This window comes from Manis pentadactyla, chromosome 12, assembly GCF_030020395.1.
Source record: "Manis pentadactyla isolate mManPen7 chromosome 12, mManPen7.hap1, whole genome shotgun sequence".
NCBI classification, from domain to species: Eukaryota; Metazoa; Chordata; class Mammalia; order Pholidota; family Manidae; genus Manis; species Manis pentadactyla.
Window position 1 is genome coordinate 31,767,856 of NC_080030.1, and position 17,231 is coordinate 31,785,086.

The 17,231-nt window shown below is 42.2% G+C and overlaps 1 protein-coding gene across 1 annotated transcript in view; it reads left to right on the top strand.

Moving 5' to 3' along the window:
* Positions 1-7,353, top strand: part of PDE10A (phosphodiesterase 10A) — a 270,323-nt gene extending 262,970 nt beyond the window's left edge. Inside the window, exons 20-22 of the mRNA XM_057490292.1 lie at positions 1,008-1,088; positions 4,089-4,177; positions 6,473-7,353. Coding sequence (XP_057346275.1) covers positions 1,008-1,088; positions 4,089-4,177; positions 6,473-6,590 — 288 coding nt within the window. The 3' untranslated portion in view covers positions 6,591-7,353. The remainder of the gene's footprint in view (positions 1-1,007; positions 1,089-4,088; positions 4,178-6,472) is intronic.
* The last annotated feature ends 9,878 nt before the right edge of the window (positions 7,354-17,231 follow it).

The window sequence follows — 17,231 nt, forward strand, 5'->3', positions numbered from 1 at the left end:
TAGCATTTATCGTTATTCATGAGTACATACTCAAAGCGCTGTTAATTTAAACTTTTTTACGTACTGCACTTACGAAATCCTCAAGCAAGGGGCCTGGTTAGTTCCACTCAGGACAAAAAGAAAAAGTTTGAGAACCACTGATTTACATATTTAAAGTGATGATACTAGAGCAAAAGGCATGCTTCAAGGGCCTTATGTAGTTGGGCAAGTGCCTTTGTCCTTCACATATATCTAAATGAGGGTTCTAGCAATTTGTCTCTAGACCCTCTCTTAGCAAATCTAGGATGTTTTTAGGCCTGTACTTCTGATTTCTGAAAACAAGCATAATCAAAATAATAGAATAATTAAGAAATGTGAGGGAAGAGAGAGTATCAGGGACCAAACAGGCAATGTTAAGGAAGAAGATTTTAACATTTTTTAACAAATGAATAAAAAGTAAGGTAACTTTGAAAAATCTATGAAATTGGGATAATAATATCTAATGCATCTCATGAAGATGAAATGAAATAATAATTACTAGTTACTTAGCCCAGAGCCTGTAACATGGTAAATCTTTAATAAACGTCTGTGACTATCCCCAGTATGGTGATGGAGGCCTTGCTAACGTGTGTTAGCCGACCGCTGCTCGTCCGTGGTCTACAGTATCCCTCCCCAAGCCCAGCTGCACCCAGCCCAACACGTGAAAAATCGCTTAAGAAAGAAACAAGCTTCATCTGGTCTCTTCTCTCCCTGTTACTGCATCTCCTCCTGTTCTGACTTTTATTAACTCCTGCACCCTGAATCAGGAGTGGTGGTGGGGTTTCTGGTAATTCCATACAGGAGAACATCAGGATAAAAACCAAACCATGATATATTAAATTCATTCTTTTGACATTTATTTGGGTCAATAGCCAGAAACATTATTGATTTGGGATAAAATTAGTGAATACAGGGAACAACTCATTAATACCAAATTGTTATAGCTGTTTAAAAGTTGGCAAGCCATGATTTTTCTCCTTGTACTTTAGGGGGATGAGATGAAGAAGCTGGGGTTACAGCCCATCCCTATGATGGACAGAGACAAGCGGGATGAAGTCCCCCAGGGTCAGGTATGAGCCGTGTTGTCAAGTCAAATGATTCAAGGTGGTTATAGGGCTGTGAAGGAAGGAAAAGCACACGCCCTCTCATAGAACCAGGAACCACTTGAGATCGTCTTCATTTAGATGCAGTTTGGAGATGGGAAGACCAGGATTATTAGGAAACCCCAGTGGCTTTAAGGAATTCACAGCTACCCTTGTCCTCACTTTTTTATAAGGATGTAATTGCAGAAAACCAGCTTTTCTGACTTGAAATAGAGGGGATAGGTGAATTTGAATTGTTAATAATTGTAACAAGCAGAAAATATTTTGTTATTGAATGTACAAAGATTTTTTTGAAGAGTAGCATAGATTTTGATTAAGTCCACTCTTTCTCACAATAATGCATAGTATTTTAGTACATTTTGACTTTTGTCTTACCATAAAATGACATTAATTACCCTCTTTCCAGGTCTTATTACATAATTTATGTTAATTCTTTGATGTCTCCAGTGCTATTGTGTCTTGTTAGTTTTGTATGTGATGTGATGTATTTCTCAGATTATGGCCTTTTAGAACAATGGTCTTTAAATGTCATAAGGAAGTTAGTTATGGACAAATAATTATAATACAGAATTCAGTTTAGGAAACATTTCAGAAAATTCATAGGATGATGGTTTGGGATAAGTTCTTAAATTTTCCTACTTTAATTTATTAACTATTAATATGAAGGTATAGGCAAGTCCCTGTTCTTGACAGGCATAGCAGCACAGGGGTCTGCAGGTTTTTCTCACTGTGGCGCCTTCCACGGACCCTGCCTGGTATTCTGAAGGGGTTCCTGTCGCTCCTTGCTCCCTGAGTGTGCCCCTGGCATGCCTGGCATGCTCGTGACCTGTGCATTTTTCAGTTTAGTTTCTTTTTAACCCTATTTAGGCAATGTCACCATATATGCAGTCATGGTGACCAGTCTTTCCTGTCTGGCATCTGCTCTTCATGCCGAACTGCACAAGTCCCGTACCCACTTGAGATGATACGAAGATTTTCCTATATTTACTTACTTTTTTTATTTCATCACTTCACATTTGACTTGCTAATTTATTTGGGGCTCGTTCTATAGTTTAAGATGGGGATCTAGTGATATTTTTTCCTTCTAGATAGATACACTGTCATCCCAACAGAATGCCCAGGACAGCTGCAGAGATCCTCAGAGAATGGGCTCTGCCCTAGTGTTATTTAATTAAAAGAATAGTTTTTTGCCAAAATTCCAGATCCACTTACAGAATGAGAGCTATGAATAAAATATTTCTAAGGAGCATATCTTTTTTTTTTTTTGAGAGGGCATCTCTTATATTTATTGATCAAATGGTTGTTAACAACAATAAAATTCTGTATAGGGGAGTCAATGCTCAATGCACAGTCATTAATCCACCCCAAGCCTAATTCTCGTCAATCTCCAATCTTCTGAAGCATAACGAACAAGTTCTTACATGATGAACAAATTCTTACATAGTGAATAAGTTCTTACATGGTGAACAGTACAAGGGCAGTCATCACAGAAACTTTTGGTTTTGATCACGCATTATGAACTATAAACAATCAGGTCAAATATGATTATTCGTTTGATTTTTATACTTGATTTATATGTGGATCCCACATTTCTCCCTTTATTATTATTATTACTATTATTATTTTAAATAAAATGCTGAAGTGGTAGGTAAATGCAAGATAAAGGTAGAAAACATAGTTTAGTGTTGTAAGAGAGCAAATGTAGATGATCAGGTGTGTGCCTGTAGACTATGTGTTAATCCAAGCTAGACAAAGGCAATAAGACATCCACGGATGCAGATTTCTCTCAAAACGGGGGGTGAGGTTCTAAGCCTCACCTCTGTTGATCCCCAGTTTCTCACCTGATGGTCCCCCTGCGACTGTGCCTGTCTTAGGTTGTTCCTCCCTTGAGGAATCTTACCCGTCCTAAGGAGCATATCTTTTCATAATAGTATTGCTTCTGAATTGTGATCACTATGAAATTTTTATTTGCCACAATGGTAAAATACTCTACTTTCCAATAATTAATCCTTTTTCTTGAGATCTTCTGCTCTATGACATCTGCTACATATTAAAATAAGGAAGTCTCTGCATGGGCTGTGAAGTTGCAGGTGGAAGTGCGTAGGCATTATTCTGATAGCAGCACCATGATGGTAGACTTTGCAGCAGAGAAAGCAGAAGGGATCTTTTGTGCCTTCTTCTTGAAGTTCAGTTTTTTTAAAGAAATTGGTGAGCCGTGGTTTGGGGGACACCTCATCCATGGAGCCAACTTTGTCTCGCCCATGCTTTCACCTGCTCGGCAGTTGCTTACAGCTAGACAGTGCTCCCTGGCTAATCGCCTAGCGGGCCTCTGACAGCCGGCCTCCAGCTGGCCAGTCTGAGCTGGTGCCATTTACTTGCACAGTGGTCCAGAATTCCTAATAAAAAGTTCTTTCTTATATTTTTTAAAGTACCAAGATTAATAACTGTGAAATCTGATGTATTGAGAAAACTGTAACTTGAGGGAACTAAGATAAAGTTGGTAAGATTTCTGGGACAAAAAGAGAAAATCTCAGGAGAGGAGGGCGGTCCCCAAAGCACAGGGTAACAGACCATCAGAACTTCCGCAGGGACCCTGAAGGTCAAGCGAGAGAAGAGTTGCCCCCTTAGGAGAAGAGCAGGTTCCGCTTTGATGTGTCTACAGCAGGATGTCAAACTCAACCAGAGAAAGGAACAGGAACAGGACTTGACTGACTTATAAGTAGAATCTTACTGAATATTGTACTTGGATTTTAGATTAACTTTTTATGTTTTAAATTTTATGTGTTTTATTTCGAGAATGTATTTTAATTCATTTTTAAAAGCACTCTACAGTAGTATCCAGTAAGCCCAAGTATCACAGAGCAAAACTAGAACATTTAATTTTACACTTATGCTTGAGAAATGGAGTCCTCCTTGCATGCTAATGTGCAGTTCTATTTCCTGTCCATGGTTTTTGCGCTGAGGCAGCTCGGATTCTACAATGCCGTGGCCATCCCCTGCTACACCACCCTCACCCAGATCTTCCCGCCCACAGAGCCTCTCCTCAAAGCGTGCAGGTACGTACAGTGGGCAGCTGTGGTGCTGTGAAAGAAAGGGCTGAGAGTCTGTATGGGGTGTCTCTCCATCGTTGTGTGTTTATGTGTCTTATTCTCAGTTTACAATAAATATAATTTTATGGGCTGTGTGTTTGCCTAGGTAACAAGTATATATCAAGAGTATTTATTCATAAATTGATTCGGTCACTAAAAAGGAATAAGAAGGCTCGTTTGTTTGTTTTTGTGATACACAGATCCCCACCCAGGGCTGCTTTTGACAAGACAGGACCATAATGTCTGTTTAGGGCAGCTTGTTTGGAAGGGTGCTCGGGTTAAACCACATGATTTATTGTTTAAACAGAAGGGGAGAAGCTCAAGTGGGATCTTCTTTTCTCTTTAAGTTTTCTTTTCTTCCCAAAAGAAATGGAAGCCATCTGTTACCTCTTCTGGTTTCAAGCTTCTGGGGCCTTTCTAGCATCTTGTGTGAGGGCTGTGCTCAGCTAAGAACATTGGAATTTTTTTCAGATTTTCATTGTACTCTGAAAGGAAGTTCCTTCTGGGGAAAGCAAAGGGTGATGAGCAGAGCGGCCGTGTGTGTTGATTTCTGCAGGTGAATTGGTGTCAAGGCAATTCTTCTAAGTATGTAGCCGGAACCTCAGTTGAGAGGTGGAGTGGGTGCCCTGGCAGGGAGGGTGGACGCTTTACTAGTTTTAAGCATTATCAAAAGCCTTTAATATATTCCCATCCTCTACTATTGAAACTTGCTTTATGAACTAATTTTTAAAGAAAAACAAATGAACAAACAAAACCAACAAGCAAGAAGATAAAAATAAATGAGCTTGTTTTTCTTGTTTAATGATGGCTTCTCTTTCCTTTCTGCTCCCGTGGAGGTGAGCCTGATACCAACCATTTTGTTGAGCCCATCACGGCTGCAATCAGTCCACTAAGATAACAGTTTATACAGAAAAAATAAATACATAATATTCATGTACATATTATAAATAACTTACGTAAGGACTGAGCCATATGGACAGTGTGGAGTACGAGCTGGGACCCCTGGATGGAGTCGGCACCCCTCCAAAGAGAAATGGGACTGTGAACGGAAACCCAGCATGTCACAAGGAGGGCTCCTTGGAACAGCCAGGCACCCTTCCCTGTCCAGAAAGCCTCTGCGCCTCCTGCAGAGGGAGGCCTGCTGGGGCCGCGCCGGGACGGTGTTCAGCCACCTGTTTCAGAGCACTTGTGTGATCTTGTAAAGGCCTTGTTGATCCTGCTGACACTGAGGAAGTTCATCCTGTGTCACTGGTATCCAAGGAAACACAGTGGCAGTGTTGATGTATGTCTTTTTTCCAAAGCCAAAAAATCTCTTTAGGTTCCAGGAAAATGACACCTGAGGATGCGGTACATGAGTTACAAGTGTTATTTTTCAGGTTGTATTTAGGGATTTTTTTTGCCCAAAGGAGCCGTAGGATGCAGGTGCCCTGCATGCATTTTGCTTGCCAGTGCTGGGGTTCCTTTCTGACTTTGTCTTTCTACCTATGAATGCAAGATGCGAGGTGGGAAATGTTGATGTCTGGTTAGCCATGTAGGGCAAGTTGGTGGACACGGGAGGTGTTATTCATGCCACTGAAGAAGGTGAGATGGTGGCAACTCTTATCCGCAGATTTTGAGAGACAAAGGCCAGAAGAGTGGGGCAGAAACAAGGCTGCCCGAGACCAGAGGTCACCAGAACGCAACACAGACCAGGACATTTTTCTTTAGAAAGGACATCTCAAAAGTTTGCACCACGTGTAACTTATGGTGACTTTTTATATAGGACACTGTTCAGCGTGAGGCGACTTCCCATTTTCAAATGGGATGTGATGGGGGTGTAAGGCCCCTAGGAGGTTCGCCGTTTCCACGCCCCCATGTGAAGCCCTGGCCTTGGGTCTGTGCCGATGTCCCCAGGCTCAGGGCCTGCATGTCCCTGCGTGTTCCTCGACAGCACACCCGCCGGCTCGTTCCCCTTTTCAAGTCAGCCCTTCTCACCGAAAAAGAAGTGACGTGTCCCGAGCCTAGCATCCCTTTTGCCGTTGCCTTCTGGAGCTGGTGGGGCCATGTGCCCTCCGGGCCTGGGCGGCTTGAGCCTCCCGAGGGCACCGGGCCACAGTGCCGTGCCGGAGCTGCCCCGGGAGCCACCGGGCGCAGTGGGCATGGTGTTCCCAGAGTCAGCAGGGCCTGGAGCCGCGCAGCTCGCGGGCACCCCGGGACAGTGTGCTCGCTGCTGGGGGTCCCAGAGCCCTTCTCACGCTCTCCTGTCCCTGCGTCTCTCCCCAGGAATAACCTCAGCCAGTGGGAGAAGGTGATTCGCGGGGAGGAGAGCGCCGTGTGGATCTCAGCCCAGCCGGCGGCCCCAGGGGCCTCTGAGAAGCTGCCAGCGAAGATGGATGACTGACGCTGCCGCAAGCTGCCCCCCGAAGATGCTCGTCTTGCTTTGACTGTTCGTCCTTTTATTTTTGTGGGGGGAGACCTACACCTGGTGCCTGGGACGCAGACCTCTTCAGGAAGGCGACGTCAAGTGAATGTGCTGAGCAGGGGCCTCCCTGCCAGCCTCATCGGTGGCTCAGTACACAGAGGACCACCCCAGGACGAGAAGCCACCTGCCCAGCAACTCCATTCGACTTGCAAACTGGCCTTTTCTAACGGCTAACATTGCTGAGGCCTTAATGGGAATGGACACAAATTGTTCAGAAGGGGGTACTTTTCCATTGTCTTTCTAGTGAGGGTTTAAAATGGTACTATTATGATATTGTACTTTGGCTTCAGCACCAATGTGGCTTTGATGTTACTGGTTATAAATAGGAACCCTTCCACATCCCTATTGTGAATGTCCGTGTGTGACCTCTGTGGTTAGTATGAACTGTAGCAGACAGCCTCAGGAGAAACGCCGTCGGGGTTAGAGTAACAAGCATGTTTCGGCAATCAGTGGCGGAAAATAGATTCTTGTTTGAGAGCCTCATGAATGAGAAATTAGGTGGACTGATGTGTATTCTTGAAGTTTATACTAAAGGGCTTAGATGAATAAATTTACCACTAAAGGAAGTAGATTTTGTAGCCTTTTGAGAAGAGGTGCAAATAAATATATATCAAAGTAAATCTCAGAACTCCACATATCAATTCAAAAGATGTCAAAGAATATTAAAAAAATTTTTTCTTCATTATAGTCTTGGCAAATTCTCTCAACTCTTTGCGTGAAGAACAAAATAAAAACAAAGCATGTCGACATTTTTTTTTTTTTGCAAATGAGACTTACGGATATAAAAATGTAAATTTTTAATAATGGTTTCTTTATGTTTTCCCTGGGTGTCATTTAGACTCACATTCACAATTAAAGATTTGGCCTATGAGTTATTTAATTAATATACCATATATTTATTTCTCTGAATATCAAATTAAACCATAAGTTTAGGTCTTCTTTAGTTCTTGCTTTGACCTGCTGCGTCATCTTCCATTACCCCTTTCTTTGTGTTACTCAGTCATGTCTCAGAAGTTTTCATCCCATGACGGAAAAGTAGAATATAGTTCAGCTGCATTGTAGCTGATTTCTGTTCTCTCTGCTCTGCTTAAGGTAAAATATTTACCTGGAGACCTGGCTTGAAGAATTTCTTCTGTATAATTTTTGGTATTGTAGACTAATAGTGCTCCGCAATGTAAATGTTTTGAAAAAACATAAATCTGAACCTAAAGTAATAGTCTGAACCCCTTCCTACATGGATGATAAGCCAGTCACCTCTGATGCCTGTCAGTGCTTTAAAGATTTTTGGCACCAGGACACGGTGACCTCTGAAGATGGGGTTGGTGTTGACCTGAAGGAAGAAGGAAAGTTCACGAGGCAATAGGCCAGTCCACAGCAACAGTCCGTCCACTGCTCATCTGGCCTGGAAGGAGACTGGACTGTTATGTTTAATAAAATAAGTCTGTGAAATAGTTTTTGTATTCAGTACTGTACACGCTGTTGCTCACATGAGCTTGGTTTTTGCAAAACAGAAAATGAAATTGGATGTTTCTACAACATGGTTTATTTCGTAACTCATGTTGTAACAGAGTTAGCTATACATAAACATGGTTCTTATTTTAAAATTAACACTATGTGTTCAATTTCCTTATGGGCTTCTGAGAATTGCCATCTTCCCTCCATGGACCCTCGTTTACTATTGTAATTATATGATATGAAGTAAATGAAATAACTAAAGAGAGATAAATACCACTGTGGCTAGACACACACACACACACCTGCCTATGTGTACATACATATGTATGTATGTAGATATAAACACGTGTGTATGACAGATGCAAACACATCTACAAAAGATAAAAATCAGCCCTATTCTTCAAAGACACTGATTTTTCATGTTGGAAAACACATTGTATGGTAAAGAATTGACTAGAAAATGTCGCTTTTCATATTAGTGGGTTCATAGAATTGAATTCTAACAGTTGTGTATTTTCTGCACCCAAATTTATGAAAATGGATGCACCAAATTCACCTTTAATCACACAAGTTAATTTAGCCATTTAGTTTAACTTAGAGACTGAATTGTAAGGGTGGAAGAAATACTATTTAAGGTTGTTGTTTAATTAAAAGGATTTTGAAAGAATGTGTGAATTCTGCTTCTTGATATAGCGAATAGTCAGTGGGAGGGGGGAATCCTACGGCTATTCTTGCATCTTAAGGTTGCTGTTCAAATAAGATTATTACAGGAAATTTTCTTTTGATATAGCCAGTTGTATTATAGTATGTGACCTGTACTTTGAACGGTTTCTGAAAGAAATCTATATGGATTTAATCGTTGATTGATTTCTTGTGAAATAATGTCGTAATAGAAGCCAAGTTTGAACAAAGGACTGTATTCTCATGTAAACTGCTAATACTGCTTTTACCATGTGTAAGATTTACTTAGGAATCATAGGTTTACCTAAAAACAAAAGGGCCTAGGATGAAGTGATACTCAGTAACCTGTTTTGGAAAAAATGCAGTTAAGAGTATTTTTGTATTTTGGCATATATTTAACAGAAAAACTTCTGGGTTCTGTTCACATCTTTTTCCCAGATCTTTTCTTAAAAGGGCAGATGGTTTTTATCACCAAAACTTTTGATGAGTTTCTCATTAGGGTGGTATTTTATATTGGGCCAATTTTTCTCTATTCAGTATAAGTTTGATAGCCAGCTGTGAGTATATGTAGAATGTTCAGTTTGCAGACATTTTTATCACTTGTTCTGATTTCTAGTAGACACAGTTTTGATCAAATGCAATTATTCCATTATCTTTCCCACGATAGTGAATATATTTTTAATGAGAAATTTTCTTGGAAATGCATGCCAACTTGAAATACTGAACTTGGGCAGTGGAATAAAATTCCAAAAATGTAAGAATATTAGTAATTAATAGTTGACTGATTTAATTAGAAAAACTTAAATACAGTGAATGTGGAAAGTAATTCTCCAAACTGGCCCTTTGATTAGGGCAGGAATCGTGATCCTTTTCCCAGCTTTGGTTATTTTGATGAAGAACATGAGAAGCCAGTCTTGGAAGAGAGACTGACCTCGTTCAGTCACTGAGACACAGTTTTCCTTGCTCTCTGCTTCCCTCTCAGTGGAAAACTTCTGTGCAGATGGTCGCCATTCTGCTTGAAATGACTTGTTCTCACAGCGACAAACACAGAGCTAATTTGACACTAGATATTGTTCAGCGTAGGTTTCCCCTTTTTAGCATGCAATTTAGATAGTTTTGCTTTCTTTTGTTACTTTGTGCAATCAGTCTCCAAACTTTGCTTTACCAAGTGTGTTCACACTAAATATGTTTGCACATGATGCTTGTGGCTGCATAAATCCTTTGCTCCCTGAATTTTTAAATAGCTTTAGTTTTGAGTAGTATGTTCTTGTCTTTTAACTCAAAATTAAGGTTTGAGCTTTAATAGGACTAAATTATTCCCCATGCCTTGGCCTGTGCCTTTATTTTAGATACTGTAATTTTCTTCTTCGTATATTCATGATTTTTCTTCTTCTCTTGCTTAACTATAATTAAAAATATTTAAAGGGCCACATCCATAGTTAATTATGTCAAGTTGAGTTAATAGGACCATTCTCTCTGTCAGATTTCCATCCCTTGATGTCATGCATATATACCCTCATGACTGTGACCAGTAAACTGTTCAGATTCAGTCTTTTTTTGCAAGAAATTTCAGGAACTGTGTCACTGACTATCCCGTGATTTTTGCTGGGTTTCAGATACATATGCATGATTTAGATTTTGAAAAACACTTCTATATATTTCAGACATGTTTGTGTTCTACACTTTGCTGATTTTATTTAGGGTTTAATACTTTAAAAATGTATTTAGTCACATCAGCAGATCCCTTCTCTTGCAAGTAGTCTGATTTTAAAATCACTATAAAATGTCAGTCAGCCGAGTATACTGTCAGATTCCGTTTTCCCATGTCTGTTAGTGGCTCACAGCAGTTCCATTTACCTCTACGGAAGTGTTCATCTGGATGCACATGCTGCCGATTTCTTTAAACACTTAAGTTTAGTGGTACCCAATGAAGTGCGTGTGTTTTTTGGTTTTGTCTTTTTATTATTATTTTTTTACTGGATAATTTGGTTGTCTGAAGCACTACATCTATGTGTGTGTTGATGAAAATAGCAAAAAAAGAAAGAAAGTTTCAGTGGTGTTCTGGTTCTAAGTTAAAAAGTTGTGACAAAGAGAAAGATCAACAAACGTCCACACTCTGAGGGGGCATCATTCTCTTTATTCAAACTCTAAGCTTTCCCTTCTCGCCCCCAATGGACAGCGGTTCTGTTCACCTTCCACAGGGTTGGAAGCTCTTTAAGTCAGTGTGAGGAATGCTAATGAGGCACGCCGCTGCTGGGCCACAGATCAGCGTCCCCCGAAGACCCGAAGGACACTTACAGCCCAATCAAGTTTGCCAAGTAGAGGAGTTTGCTTTACACATGTCAGGTGTCAGCTTATATTTTTGAGGTATAGTTATCCTTGCAGAAGTTTAAATGGAAAGTGTTTGTTGCTGTTGTAAGTCAAGTTTTCAAGTGTGTGACCTGCTTCCCTAGTGCTCCCGAAAAATCACCAGATGGAGTGCATTGTGGCCTTTGTTTTTTCTTTAGTCACCTTAACTCCCAGTCCTATGCCGTATCTCACATTGCCTATGTATATGACATGGGAATATTATTTTGCATACGATCTGCTGTATGATACATATTCTATGTATTCATTTCATGTGCACATCGAAAGGACAATAGGTTTAACCTGTAGAAGGTATTTCCATACAATGCCCCTACCGAGTCACCAGACCCAACCCACTGTCTCATTTGAAATAATGTGCTTGCCCAATACACTGTGAAACAGTTCCTAAATTTGTAGGAAGGTAGCGTCTTGAATCTTTTTGAAAAGAAGGTGACTTTCTTTACAAGTCTGTATGAGCAAAAGATTCTATATCCTACCTAGCTTAGGCATCTAGAGTGAGCTGTTGATCTTTTCCTTGCTGGCCAAAAGCAGCTGGAGAACAATACAGGTTATAAGCTATCAAAAACAATGTTCTTAATAACCTGACTCATAGAGTCACTGGATCTCTACCCAAAATTTTAATAGGCTCTCTTTTGGAAGGACAAAGAATTTCAAGTTAACGATATCCAACTTCATTATAGTTGATGAGTTAGTAAATTTTAAAAACTTATTTTATATGTGTGACATAGAAATCTTTGTAAAATGCGCAAGTGCAATAATTTAAAGAGATCTTAACTTTGCATTTATAACTTATAAATATTGTACATGTGTGTAATTTTTTCATGTATTCATTTGCAGTCTTTGTATTTAAAAGAAAACTTTACTGTTATGTTTGTATAATAGAACAGTAATCATTTATTAAAACCTAGGCAAGTTGTAAATACATAATTCAAACAGCCAGTATATATGCATATATGGGTATTACATTGCAAAATCTATCTTTGTTTTACTTACATGCTTGGAGCAGCAAGAAACCTTTTGTTGATATGTAATTATACATATAAAGTATATATATGTATGATACATGAAATATATTTAGAGATGTTCATAATTTTAATGGATATCCTTTGGTGTGAATAACTGAATACAGAGTTTTTAAAATACCATCTTTGATGTTTATCATTTGCTGTCTTTTTGGGGAAGGTAAGAGATATTCTATATGTTGAGTTGGAGCCACGGCTTCATAAAAGGTCATTAGCAAACACCCCAGGCTTTGTTTGCATAGAAGACACCAAGTTCATGAGGAAATGACATGGTGTGTTTCTTTCAGCCATTTTTCTAGCAGAAAGCATGAGACAACATAAATTTTAGGAGATGATGTATTAGCCCCACTGTATCATTTTAAAAGTGTAAAGACTATTTGGGCAAATTAGTTTTTCAGAACAAGTGTTTCGGATTACAAAGCTAAACTCTGGATGCCAACCTAAGACTCCTGAGTAGCTTTCTTGGCTGCCAGGGCCCCAGTAACTAGACCCAGGTGGCTGAGTGCAGGGAGGACTCCGTCGCGCATGCACGGTCAGTGTACGCACTGGGGTTCTTCCTGCTGTAGTAAAGAAAGTGTTCCAGGCTAACCCTTCCGTAATCTGTATACGTGATAAGTATACTCATGGCTTTATCTTTACAATTCTGCTTAAAGAAACTGTTTACTTGGCTATCTCTGCTTGCCATCTGGTGGGCAGGCAAACAATAAATATTTAAGACCAAAAAGTTGAAAGTTCAGCTGTATCCCCAGACCCTCCCTAACCATAAACAGAACTGAACTTGGGGAGTAAACAAAATAAACGTTTACTGGAATAAAGACCTGTGACACTGTTAATTCCGAGTATCCACAGCCTTGTTCATTACATTAGACCACCGTGTAGAAAGCCCTCAGCATGGACTTCTGCACCATGAAACCCTTGCTAATGGAATGCCCTCTGCCTGCATAGCACTGTATGGCTGTAGACAGGACTTCTGTTAAAAATAATTCATTTCCTATGAAACTGAATAAAATGTTTACTGTGTTAAATTTAATGAGCTAATATATCCATAAACTTATTCTGTAATTCAACTTCCAGACTGGTACTCCGTAAGGCTAACGTGCATTTGAATCCTTACAAATTATGCACATGTCTGATTTTCCCACCAGCCTTTCTGTGGCTCAAGAGCTTTGTGGAGAGAAACGTTTCTCCATCATGTCTATGTCCTAATACGAAGGAACCCTAAAGGGCAACACTTATCAAACTGACATTTATTCCACAAATACTGATTGGGCACCGAATCTGTGGAGGGGTGTAGAGAAGAGAGGTGAGGAGCAGAAGGAAGGACACAGCGTCTCCACAGGCTCTGCGTGGCCTCTTCATGTGGCCGAGGCTGTGGGCAGAGGCAGAGTGCCGGAAGAAACAGAGGGGAGGCACACATGCCCAGGCCCCAAACTCATACTGAACAAGACAATCAACATGTTTTCCCAAACAATGCACAATCGATCAACCGATGCTGTTCTACGAGCAAACTAAGGTGGAGGAAACGGAAGCCAACCCAAAGCGCTGTTCCTGGGTCTCTTTCCCTCCGTTTCCTGAGCCCTTTCCCGCCATCAGAAATGAGAAGAGGCCTTCTAGCCACCGTGCAGGACACAGACATTTCCTGATGAGAGGAGCGTGACTGGAAAAAATAACAGGAATTTATTTGAAACATGAACTTCCAAATTTTCTCTTGATAGTCGACACTGTACATATTCATGCTATATTCCTGGATAACACAGTCAGATATGTCTAGCCTTTCTGATGTTTGTGTCACTCATTGGGTAGATGAGCACTCGTGGAGCGTGGTAAATGCCCAGTCATTAGGAAGAAAGGAGACCCAAGCATCTCAGCATACAGAATGACTACACATGAGTACATTAACGTACACTAAGAAAATCACATTTCCCTTCTTAATCTTGCATTAGCTAAAATAGCCACTGGTTCAACCTCCCCGCAGCCCTGGAAGGTTTCTTCCCAGCCACTTTGATGGACGCCCATCTGTCTCTGTCCTCCAGGGCGGAGGTTGTATCTGTTGTGAACCCGACCGTGGCTGACCGCTCCAGTCACCAGGAAGGTCTGTGGACAGTCATCCTGCATGTGCAGTGTTATGGTTTCCCTCCAAAACGCTGGTTCTGTGCTTGCGGCTGCAAGTGCACTTCCTCTTTTATCTGACAACTTTTCCATTATTTAAAGAAAGCTGTTTTGCCTATGTGTGCTCAACCTAGTCTTTTTTTAATTTTTAAAAAAGATAGCTTGGCTTAGGAACCTCACAATTCTTGACATTCTCCTCTTAGAAATTTGCCAGTGACCTTCTGCCGGGCCCTTACTTAGCACAGAATAAATTACTGAGGTCCGTCAGCAGACACTCCGGGTGCATCTCCTGTGCCCCTGTCCCCGCAGTCAGTCGCCTGGAGTCCTCTGCTCTGTGAAAATCCCACATCTTTTCATGAATATGACACAATATTCTTCCTGCCAGAATAACCTCACTCTGTCAGCTCATCCTTGAAGCTCAAATGTCACCTCCTCTGCTTGAGAAGCCCTGCTCCTTCCAGTCAGTGACAGGCTCTGTCCTGAATTGCTCCCTCTGATCCCCCATGTCATGGGCATAGGGCTATAATGCCATACCACGTGCACACACACATGAATTACAAAACATCTCATGAGTTAGCACATCATCTCAGTGTTAATGTATATGGAGCGCTGTTTGCCGGACACTCTACTTGTCTCGACTCAGTCCTCCCTACAGTTCTGTGAATTCTACATGTTACTCCCACACTTTAAGATGAGGGCTCTGAAACTCAAAGAAGCTCCGTAGCTAATAAATAAGGAAGAGGGCCAGTTCAGCACTAGAGACTCATGCTTACGCATCATGCTGCCCTGACACGAGCCTGCTTTGGTACCTGCTTGTGAAGGATGCATCCTGACAGGCGCAGGCATGTCCAGCTTGCAAACATCAGTCAGGATCCCGACCCAAAGTGTCTGTCCTTATAAGTGATCCTCCTTGGCAATCCTTGCCTCAACGAAAATAAGAAACATCATAGTAGGAGCTCAAAGGGAAGAAACAGACAACAATCTTACATTAGTTTCCAAATAAGATTCAGAAATTCACACATGAGATTTTGAGGGAAAAGCTTGTTTGGGTATTTATAAGCTGATAATCTAGCTGAAACAAGGTGTTTTCAGAATTTTTTGCCCTAGTTCTAAGAGGGCCTGGACTGGGGAAGGAAGGAACGTGGAAAGGAAAGCATTGCAGGGGGTCAGTCTGCCGTCTCCCCAGAGGGTCCAGCCATGCCCTTCTTAGCTGAGGACTGTCGGGGCCCAGTGGGCAGACACTAACCCCACGCTCAGCTTTGGGGATCTCGCCAGGAGGATCCTTGTGCCTGTTTTTTCCAGAGCATGGAGACAGTGGCAGTCGTAAATCCCATCGGACTTGGCAGCGATTACAAAATGAACCACAGCTGCCTGAGGTGACCGGCCGAGTGGACCCCTCATCTGTGGGGTGCTAGCCCCCAGCAGGGCTCAGCAGGCAGCATCCCAAAGAGAACTTTGGCTGTGACATGGGGGGTGCAACTTTGGACGGCAACGTGTGCTGTGCTGGGGACAAAGGAGGTCCTGCTGCCTCCGTGAACACCAGCCCCCAGCAGCACAGCCTGGTTCAGGGGACACCCTGGAAGACAGGTGGCCAGGGCAGGAACCAGAGGGGACATTGCCTCAGGAGCCCACCTGGGTGGTGCAGCCCACCCAGGCCCTTCCTCCTCAGCCCGTGCCCCGGTGCCTGCCCCGTCACCCCGCCGGCCCCCAGCATACCCAGAGCCTGGGAGAAAGGCTTCTGCCTGGACCCCCGTGGAGGCCCAGGGGATTCAGGACACAGGAAGTTTAGCAGAATTTACCTGAACATGACGGAATTAAATTTTCTACATTGGCTGAATTAGGAATTCAAGGCAAATTACATACAGTTCTAGAAACACCGTCACATTTTTTCAAGATTTCAGGGCCAGTGAATGTGTATTTGCTATAGTGATGTAGCATATTCCATCTCACACTATTGGTTCCCATAGTTTGATTTCTGTATCTTGCACTTTGCACAGCATGGGAGTGACACAGAATTTACTGGTGTTGATACATGGACCCACTGATATTTATCACATTGCTAATGAAGTGAGGTGCTCTTATCAATGGCCAAGTTTCCTGACTAACGGAATTGTTGAAGTCCTTTCACAATAAAGATAGCACTCCCACTCAATGCTCTGATAGCATTCACAGTTCGTGTGTGTGTGTGTGTGTGTGTGTGTGTGTGTGTGTGTGTGTGTGTGTGTAATCTCCCACTGGTTGTTTTCTGGATAACTCTAATACACACACACGTATGCATGCATACCTATATATAAAGGCATTTATTATAAGGGATTGGCTCACATAACTAAAGAAGCCAAAAGTCCCATGATCTGCCTTCTTTAAGCTGGAGACCCAAGAAAACTGCTGGTTTAAGTTCCAGTCCAAGTGTGAAGGCCTGAGGATGAGGGAGCCAGTGGTGCACGTTCTAGCTGGGGTCCTGTGGCCTCAGACAATGAGCAGCAACAGTGTGAGTCCCAGTTCAAGGGCAGGAGAAGACCCGTGTCCCGGTTCTGCCGTCCAGGCAGAGAGCGTTCTCCCTGCCTTTGGTGCTCTTCAGGCTTCCAGGGGGCTGACGGGACCTGGGACCCACCCGGCCCTGGGAGGGCACCTGCCTCACTTGGTCCGCTGGTTCACATGCTCACCTCACCCAGCAAAACCCTCGCAGACACACCCAGACTAGTGTTTAACCAACTACCTGGACCCTGTGTCTCAGTCCAGTTGTCACATAAATTAACCAGCTCACCAACGTGTTCCCTCCCCCTGTCAGGGTACTTCCTGTTATCTGTAAATCACTCTCCAGCTCACAAGTCCTCCCTGGACACCTGCTCCTTCACCTTTGTGCTGCCTCTGGCTTGGGTTTGGTTCTTTGGTGTTCGTCTGGGGCGTGTCGCAAAAACCCGGCAGC